The sequence below is a fragment of the Glycine soja genome, chromosome 19 (assembly GCF_004193775.1).
Source record: "Glycine soja cultivar W05 chromosome 19, ASM419377v2, whole genome shotgun sequence".
In the NCBI taxonomy this organism is placed as follows: domain Eukaryota; kingdom Viridiplantae; phylum Streptophyta; class Magnoliopsida; order Fabales; family Fabaceae; genus Glycine; species Glycine soja.
Genome location: NC_041020.1, coordinates 37074104 through 37083765, shown reverse-complemented (window position 1 = coordinate 37083765; position 9662 = coordinate 37074104). Strand labels below are relative to the sequence as shown.

Sequence of the window (9662 nt, the reverse complement as noted above, 5' to 3'; positions counted from 1 at the left end):
ATTATGTAATGACCTTACAAATATGTTTATCCAATCCGTTTTAGACGATATTGATATGTTTTTTTATAACTTATTTGTTTTTAATTGACACCACTAGATGTTAGTTGCTAACTTATATTTACATTAATATTGATATGCAACAGACAAATTATGCTTATTAATCAATATTACGCTTATTATTATGTCTGTTCTAACTTATGTCTGCTTTCCTATTTTTTAAGTGTTTATTGTAATGTTATTCTTTTTACGATTAAAAAAAGAAGAAAGATGAAGATTAAATTATATTTTAGATAAATAGTCATTTTCGTCCCTGAATGTGTAGAACGCTGACAAATTCGTCCCTAAATGTGTCATGTAGGTTCTTTCATTAATGATAACGGACGAAAGTTAACAGATGAATAGATTTGTTACACTTTTTTTACTTTCAGGGACTAAAATTTGAATTTCTATCTTTCGGGAATGAATTTGTCAACGCTCTATACATTCAGAAACGAAAATGACTATTTACCTTTTTTCTCATATGAGTGATGTTCTTCAATTTAAAAAAATAATTTTTTTTGTAAAAATAAAAATTACATGACCTGCCGAATCAATCGAGTCATTGGATCACCAGTTCAACCTCTAAACCCACCTAGCCAAACTGGGTTACATTGAGTCTATTGCATGGCTGGTCCATTTAATGGCTGGGACCGGTTAGGTGACTAGTTCCCAAGTCAATGGGTTGACTTGATCGATCCGAGTTGAGTCTTATAACACTAGTTATACCGATATAATTTTGCTCCTCTTTATGTATTTATTTATTTATATATATTCATTTTAAAGAGTTGTTAAATGATTATGTAAATATGCCCACATAGAAACCAGGCTAGCATTAAGTTTTTGTGACTTAGGAGTTATCATCTACTCATAAAGTAAAGCACTTTGTCTGGTTCAAGTATTGTAAATGAAAATAAAAAATGGTTTGGATGAAAAATCTCATTAAAAGTAATCAGTCAAATTGTTTACACCAATATCATAATGATAAAAAAAAACACTTGTATAATCATGTTTACTCTCTTTAAATTTTTACATTTCAGTCTTTTTTATATGTATTAAAGATATATTCCCTAATAATCATTTACACTAATTTTTAAATTTATTACTGGTAAAGTAAAAATTGAAAAGAAAAACTCATGAATTTTAAAGGAGGAATACAATCCTTCACGAGGCTTTAAAGCGTGCACCATGACATAAATTTCCTTTGTGACACTTCCATTTATCTAAGGGGGAGGCTTTAGGAAAATAAAATGGAGAATGATAACATATGTCGTTGGGACACTCGTTAAAGAATAAAAAAAATTTAAAAAAAACTTTTGAGAAAAATAATGTTATCAATATACTCTATCATGATTTTCATATTTTATTTATTGATTACTTATCTAGATTTTGTGATAGAAAATATCTCTAAAGTTTTGACCTTTAATTAATGACATCTTATGATTCATATACGTAATCTCACATAGTATGTGCACGGGTGCATGTACTTAAAAACAAAAAAAAATCTGCATAGTGCAAAGCTCGGACAACATAGTTTTTCATTGGAAGCTCAGCAGATTTTTTAGCAAAGGTGTTCCAACATAAAGAACTTATACTATTCTGATGCTGCTGTATCTGCAACTGCAAGCATTAACCTTTTAGGCTTACAGTGAAATATACAAAATAAAAAAAGTGAAAACCTGTGGTTTGACACTAATGGAAGGGTAGCCCTCGAGATTCTGAGCCTGGTGACCCTTCACTACTTTGAGAATCCCCTCTCCATGCATCTTGTACTTGAGATGCAAACTGCAAGTTCCACAAAACATCCTCTATAGAAGGCCTATCTGCTGGCTCTTTAACCAGGCACCTCACACAAATCTCCATCATTGTCTTCAATGATTGATCCAAGCATGCCTTGCGAAATGCTGGATCAACAACGCCCCTCCTACCCTCTTCATCACCTCCTAAGCTTGCTTGCAACTGCCTCATGATGCAATTAACAGAAGCAGGGTCATAGAATTGTACATGGTTTATATTGAATATGGATAATGAAAACTAACATTATCTTGCAATGTGAACATTTATGGTGTTGGAGATCACACATCGACTAATGATAAGGCCAGATTAAAGTATATAAGTGGAGGGTAACTTTTTTTTGTAGGATTGAGTTAAGCCTAAATCAAAATTCTAAGATCCTGTCTCAGACTATCTAATAATTTCTTGATCATTTAGGCATTTACTTGAATACCATGAGCATGGGAATATGGATATGAAGATTGCAAATTTCCTATAACTCTATCTTATATTTTCCTACTTGGAGTGTGTGGAAAAGTTTTTTGACATTTAATTAGTTAATTAATCTCTTCGGTGATAATATGTCCATACATAATAAATTAAAACCAATCTCTATACAATATGCATGTATAGATTTGTTATCCTAGCTCGCAAAGGTCAAAATGAGGAAATCTACTAGTTTCTATCAATAGTCCATTAGTTAATTATACTTACCAGAAAATGAGACTATAGTTTCCATTATGATTAATCAAATAAAACCATTTTCTGGACAGTGGTGGCCGGTTTATAACAGAATAACAGTTCATATGGACTCTCATTTTCAAGAAAATCAGTGATGAAAGAGTTAGACTCTGATTTAAGCATCAAGTATATCCTAGTTGGTTCATACAAAAATTCTCTATTGATTTAACAAAGAACAAACTTGAAAAGACTTAAAAATGGCAAGGAAAGAAAATAGCACATTGGAAATGAAACAGTTCCTGTTATTACCAGATCCCTAAAAGCATCTGCATCATTTACTGTCTTTATTTGCCTTCCTAGAATAAGTTCGAGTAGTATCACTCCAAAGTTGTATATATCAGACTTATCTTCCTGCTTTACACTACAAAACAGAAGAAATCATTAAAAATCAAGCTTTCTTAGTTACATACATACACAAGTGTGTCAACAGGATCCAAATTGTTTTTCTACAGGAGACATTTCCATTTATATCATATGGTATGCAAAATTACAGTATGATGAGTTCTATTTTTCATGCCTGTTACTCAACCTGATTAACTTTCTATCACTCACCTTTTACTATTGCTTGAATTTTTTAATCCACTGGAAGAATTTCCACGCCGAACCTGGAAGGAAAAGCTAAGGTGAATCAGTACCAACTGAGATCTTTTTTTCTTGAAGGAAAATGAAAGAACAAACTTACTCGTGATTTTTTTCCTCATGGAAAACTTCATATGACAATTGTTTTTTCATACCTTCCCCATGTTTGACAACAAAGGCAGGTGATAACTGCTGATTTTTGCAACAAGATTCTGATCCAATAAAACATCTTCTATCTTCAGATCATTGGAATATACACCAGGGACAATCCCTGTATGCAAAAACTGGATTCCCTTTGCCACTCCAATTGCAGCTCCTATGCGTTGAGTCCAACTAAAGGATTTTCTAGCATGCTCATCTGCCAAAATTATGAAGGGCAGAAAATAAATAATCAGGGTGGAAGATAACAAAAATGGCATTACTGTCTCATATTCCATTACAACATAATACTGAAATGACTAATTTAGGAGAAAATACTATTGATACGTGTAAATAGTCAATGAATGCACTGTTAGTGTAAAAACCATATTGGTTGACAGTGTAAAGTTTTACACTGACAATGCATATTGTTTGACAGTGTAAAGTTTGTTAACTTTTACAATAATCATATTAAAAACCATACATACCATATTCTTATTGGTTGACAGTGTAAAGTTTTAGACTGACAATGCATATAAATTAAACTCAATTGATCTTTCCTCCTCCTCAAGTACAAATTTAGAACTTCATGCAAGTTACGGATCACTAAGGTAGAAGGAGATAAATGAATTTGTAACTACTACTAATGGAATGCCCTCTAGTGAACTTTCCCCATTCTTTCTTTTTATTGTTGGAATAATACCATTTTTACAACCTCCAACCAGAGAAAGAAGCTGTTGTTTTTTATAAATTACTTACCAGAGATCCAATTCCTGAGCGTGCCATTTGGTACATATTCGAAGACAAGAAATACTTTGCTGACGCTTGAATCATCTAAAGAACATTCAAAGCAGTGTCCAATAGCGCTGACTAGATGGCGATGCCTAAGTTTGGATATCAGCTCTATGTGTTGCACAAAGTTTTGAGTGCTGTGTCTCTTTTTCATTTCTACACACCGAATAGCAACAAGTGAGCCATTCTTCAGCTGACCTCTGTACATCTAAGAAATATAAAAACACTATTTTAAAATGAAACACTCATCACATAAATCCTAAAAAGATAAAAGTTGCTATTTAATGTAACAACTTCATGCTTAAAAGTGAAATAATTGAATCATGACTGCATGATCAAATTAGTTTTGTGATACAGTCTATTGTACCAGTCAATGAAAGGAAATAAAACCACTGATTTTGTATGAATTTAGTACAAACGCAATATTCCTCTATATGCAAGATAATTTGAGACATTGTAGCATACCTTCCCATAAGAATCTTCACCCATTAAAGAAGCTGTGTCAAAATAGTTTGTAGCTGATTCAATCTCTTCCAATGAGAAACTTCGATAAGTCGGCAGGCCAACTGCTCCCAACTTCTTTGTTTGAGATATATACCCTTTAAGTACAGGAAAAAGGCATGTTTGTCAATCTATCTTTAAGACGGAATTATAAAGAGAAATATATGAATGACTTATTATTCTTTCATATCATCCTCTCCAGAAATGTTTTCCAATCATTTGTGGACTTCATTGATAAAGAAAGATTCTAATAACTTGTTTAGCAGCTGCAAATAAACATGTTTTTTTTATCAAATTCAAAACAAGTATGATGTCCTTGTATTTAAAGTTTACGAATGGGAAACTGTTTTTATTCAGGTATATCTAGAGCTGTATGAGTTTCCTGTACACAACTAATGAATATACTCAGCAATAAAGAACTTAGTAAATATTACCTCCGTTAAACTTGGTTTCTCCTTATCATTTATCATCCATGTTTTCCAACATATGTTAATAGTAAATTTTAATACATTAAAGCAACTTTTGCCAATCAAGGTACAGGACTGCTGAAGCATACTAGAGTAGAGTAAACTTATAATTCCAAGGCAAGTTCCTACTAAACTAAAGAATATAAACAAAAGTCCTCTAAATAACAGTTTAATTTTTCTATGGCTACACAAAAAATCCTATTCTTAATATCACAACCATGACTACACATTACACTTGCCGATGAGAATTTTCTAAATGTTCTGCATTTGGATGAAGAAATGTATAAAATAGGACGGGCTAGTTTGATCATGCAAACACCTCTGTGTGTGTGTGTAACCAGAAAGAGAGAGAGAGAATTACTTGCATCAGAAAACAACTTAGATGTGTAACCAGACGCAGCATTTTCTGATATTAATCTAGTTGGAGGATTCTTCGTTTTGCTTCTGTCATTTCCTCTTCTAACAATAAAGAAAACTAGCAAAACAAGTGCTACTCCTCCAAGAGTCCCCCCTACTATGCCAAGGGAAAGAACTACCTTAGATACTTGTTTGTGCTTCTTTGTCTCAGGTAATATTCCCACAGCTAAAGCTTCAGTGTGGCAAAAGGGCTGCGGCTGCTGATTTTGATTCGTGGTGTCTAGACAATTTCTAGCATACAGGACAGTGCTATCGCTGGAATTTGACACTAAACATCTAGGTAAGCTCCCAGTCAAAAGATTTGAGGATAAATCCACTACATCAAGCTCAGAATTGCAAGAAAGATTCTCGAAAAGCATCCCGGTTAATTTGTTCCCAGAAATATTCAGATAAGTAATAGAAGGAAGTGACAACAATCCTGGCTGAAAAGGCCCCACAAATGAATTTGATGAAATATCCAATCGCTCAAGCTGATAGTATGAACTCAATTCAGCAGGAATACCAGACCTGAAGCTATTTTTTCTTAGAACTAGTATAACCAACTTGTTACCGAGCTGAGGAAACTGCGGTCCAAAAGCATTATCATCCAATTCAAGCACTTGAAGATTCGTCAAACGGCTCAAATCAGGCACCGCCCCATAAAAGTGATTATGAGAAAGTGAAAGGGTTCTCAAATTCTCCACATTACCAAGCGATTTTGGTAGAGATCCATTGAACTTGTTATTCTTCAAACTTAACACAGTTAAGGCTTGAAGTGAATCAAGCCAATGAGGAAACGTGTCAGCCAACATGTTGTTGTCAAAAATGAGTGTTTGGAGACTTGACAGTGATGAAAGTTCCTGAGGAATTGAACCATAGAGAAAATTGGAACTCATGTTAACTATTTCCAGGGATGACAAACGAGCTATCTTACTAGGCAAAGGACCCCATATACCAAGAGAAACCAATGTGAGGACTTTCAAACTGGGAAGCCTTACTAGTGTTGTGACAAAGGAATCTATTGAGAAATTTCGAGGGAGAGGTGTATCTCTTCTTTCACCTATTATGTGAAGCTGTGTTATGGTGTCTTCATAGCACACTACAGTGAGGGAAGAGTTTGAATCTGTGTTGCAAAAGTCTGTGCTGCTGTTCCAGTTGCTTAAAGCAGCAGGAAAGTTCAATAGCTGCTGAATTCTGAGAAGAGTCTGAGAGTGAGAGGATTGCAATTGCTCAGAGCAATGGATAGAAAGTAAAACAGTAACCAACACCAGAAACACTGAGGGGTGGTGCCTATTTGCCATTAGCACCAAGTCATGCAGTGAATGAGAGAACTTTGGTTAAATTCTCAAAAGCATTGATATTCTCTCAAAATTGAAACTTGGGGAGTAAAAGCACAAGCCCTGCAATTACAAGAAGGCCTGTTAATTTAATCAGTAAAAAAAAATAATAAAAAAAGATGCAAGAATCTACTGAGTTAAAATAACCAAACATTACTATCTATTTGGTTGCGTGAATTCTAAATTTGAAGTTAATCCAAAGCCAAATTCTAAAAGAAACTCATTGTTTCACCCTAACTCCACAAAATATAATCACTTGAGAAAAGATTAGCCATAGCTCAACATACAGAAAAAGCTTCACCCAGCTATAGTACATAGTACAAATCAATGAGTGCTAACCAAAACCAAAATACTTGAAAATGAGAGAGAGAGAGAGAGAGAGAGAGAAGAAAAGTGAGGACGAGAGGAGAAAACAAATTTCAAATAAATAAAAAATGGGATGAAAACAAGGATTTTGATGCCTTCAGAAGTTGCACAAGCCACCCAATGGAACAAAATCCAAAACTTTTTCAACCATACATTTCAGAAGTGAGTCTCCAAATCCTAGTGAAGCCTGGAAACCATTTTCCAAGGGGTCAGCTTTTTTCTCTGCTCAAACCAAGACAAGGTAGAAATGATAAGGATTAAGGCTTGAAAACAAATGAAAAAGACCAAAACTCACACTGTGCTATCTCACAAGGTGGCATTTCATCGTTTATCAGTCATAAATGAATTGACAATTTTTTTATTTTCCTCTACTTATTTTGGTCGTGGGAAAATGATTTTTTTTTTCTTTTTCCCTTCTATTTTCTTTGTCAGGAACCCAAAGCAAAAGAAAGATTCTTGCATATATGGGAACCCTTTATTCTTAACTGTGATATGATTCTTTAACCTTTAAAGCTTTAACCTCAGCATGTGGTGTCCATCAGATTTGGTTGAAGGAGCTAGTTTTGTACTTTTCTTATAATTATGAGTGGGAAAATGGCTTTGGCTCAGAGTTCAGTTACATAAGCTGTTACTTTCAGGGAGGGGTAAGCCTTTGCTTTCTCTCACTTCAACTTTATGACATGGTCCCCCCCCCCCCCCCCCAATTTATATCTCACTGTTGCTGTTGCTTTTGCCTCTTGGTTCCACTCTCTCTCTCTCTTACCTACTTCTATCTTCCATTTATGTGTCAATTGGTAGGATGAATAAACCTTCCAAGGAAGAGTTTCATCTGAAAAGTTGACAAACCCACGTCAGCAAAGGATACAAGATCTTGAAGGGAAAGGAAGGAACCACACATTATTTTACAGTGGATGTTCTAAACAAATGTTCTACCTAAATGGTGTGTGATGGTTAAATCATGTGATAATTGTGATTGTCATTTGTCAACAAACCACTTTAGTGTTAAGAATTTTTTTAAAAAAGATATGCTATCTCTTTTTGGTACTGAAAAAAAGATAGCTTGGGTAAAAATTGTAATTTATATATGCTTGCATGATACTAAAAATTAAAATAGAGTTAATAATCATTAATAAAATAAATAAATTATACTCTATTGTTCCTATTTATAAGATATTATTGATTAATTTACGCTTATAAAGAAAATTTGTTAAATTTAAGTATTATCATTCAAGTTGTCTGTAATTATAATATTTTTTTAAAAAATTTGTCCTTAACATTATTGGAAGTATATTTATCTTCTCCCATCTTTATAGCATAGAGAAAGAGACAATTCAAGAATATTCAAGTATGGATTAAAATAAATAAGGGCATTTTAGTAAAAAAAATGTACAAGACAATTAAATTTATATCTTATAAATAGAAATACATGGAGTGCTTGTTTTCTTAAAAGATGCTTACATTACACCCTCATTTCTTTTATATTAAAAAGTATATTTTTCTTCAGTCCATTTTAATATAAATGAATTTTTAAAAACTATCGCAATAATTCTTAACATGATTAACACTTAATTATGAAAGTATGTAAAACTTCATTATATCTTCTAAACTACAAAATTAAATGAATAATTAATTTATGTTTAAAATTAGTTGGTAATTGCATCAATAATTGGAAAAAAAATATCATCAAAAGACACATTCATAATTATTCATCCTTTAAGAGAATTCTTTATATTAAAAAAACCAAAATATAATTCATACTCATATTTCAGATTTGAGGATAAATGATATTTTAAATATTTCTCATAAGAGATCAAGAAAATCTAACTTAATTGATTGAGTAAGATACGTGAGTTATTATAAATCTTTTGGTATTTTTCTTTGATTCCCACAAATAAAAAATATCTATAAATGAATATTAAGGAAATATAATTTAGATAATAAATTTTGGTTTTATGATAATTTATACTCTTTTTTTTCTCGTTAACAGTACTTATGAATTATTTTTTCTGGGAATTATGAATTATGTGTTTTTTTACGTTATGAATTATGTTTCTAAATTAAATACGAGAAAAAAAATGTTTTTTTACGGAAAAAATTGTAAGTTAATAGATAAATAAAATGAATACGGTCTCCAGAGACGAAAAGTCAAAAACATTTTGAAGAAACGGTACTAATATTCATTAAAAAAATGTAGAAATTTCAGCTATTTTGAGTTCCTTGGGGCCTACATGCATGTTTCTGCCTAATAAACTGCCAATGGATTTCCTAAAGGGTTTTTGGTTGATGGGGGTATCTTAGATTGTAATTACTTCCTAATCCAACAAGATAATTAATACGAGAAACATGAGAATTTGCTTGAGACTGAAATTCAACCTACTTAAACATTTTAGAATATTTATGTCATTTTTTGTACCTTCCACTTCACCCAAATAACAGATGCTACAACAGGCTACATATATTAGCATTTAATGATAAATACCAGTTAGTAATTAAAAAAATTGTTAAAAATAATAATTTAATGATCATTAATGAACAT

The 9662-nt window shown here is 32.4% G+C and overlaps 1 protein-coding gene across 6 annotated transcripts; it reads right to left on the bottom strand.

The window, feature by feature from the left end:
* Positions 1-1500: 1500 nt before the first annotated feature.
* LOC114400121 (probable inactive leucine-rich repeat receptor-like protein kinase At3g03770) lies at positions 1501-7600 on the bottom strand. 6 transcript variants are annotated; one of them, XM_028362407.1, is made up of 8 exons: positions 7422-7600; positions 5389-6823; positions 4525-4658; positions 4027-4267; positions 3285-3487; positions 3103-3155; positions 2800-2911; positions 1501-1995 (listed from the first exon to the last, which is right to left on the bottom strand). In XM_028362407.1, the coding sequence occupies exons 2-8, from the start codon at positions 6722-6724 to the stop codon at positions 1729-1731; spliced, it is 2346 nt and encodes a 781-aa protein (XP_028218208.1). In that variant the 5' UTR covers positions 6725-6823; positions 7422-7600; the 3' UTR covers positions 1501-1728. The 6 variants fall into 6 exon arrangements, 5 of the variants coding, with proteins under 5 accessions (XP_028218208.1, XP_028218206.1, XP_028218210.1 ...); XM_028362405.1 differs by lacking the exon at positions 7422-7600 and adding an exon at positions 7280-7415; XM_028362409.1 differs by lacking the exon at positions 7422-7600 and adding an exon at positions 7222-7401.
* Between the last annotated feature and the right edge of the window lie 2062 nt (positions 7601-9662).

What these genes read in the sequence shown, in the direction of transcription:
- LOC114400121 (XM_028362407.1), bottom strand. Translation starts at nt 6,724, where the DNA reads ATGGCAAATAGGCACCACCCCTCAGTGTTTCTGGTGTTGGTTACTGTT. An exon ending in TGTTGTCAAACATGGGGAAG is followed by an intron (nt 3,156 to 3,284) that starts GTATGAAAAAAC and finishes TTTTCCTTCCAG; the next exon opens with GTTCGGCGTGGAAATTCTTC. An exon ending in AATTCAAGCAATAGTAAAAG is followed by an intron (nt 2,912 to 3,102) that starts GTGAGTGATAGA and finishes TCTGTTTTGTAG; the next exon opens with TGTAAAGCAGGAAGATAAGT.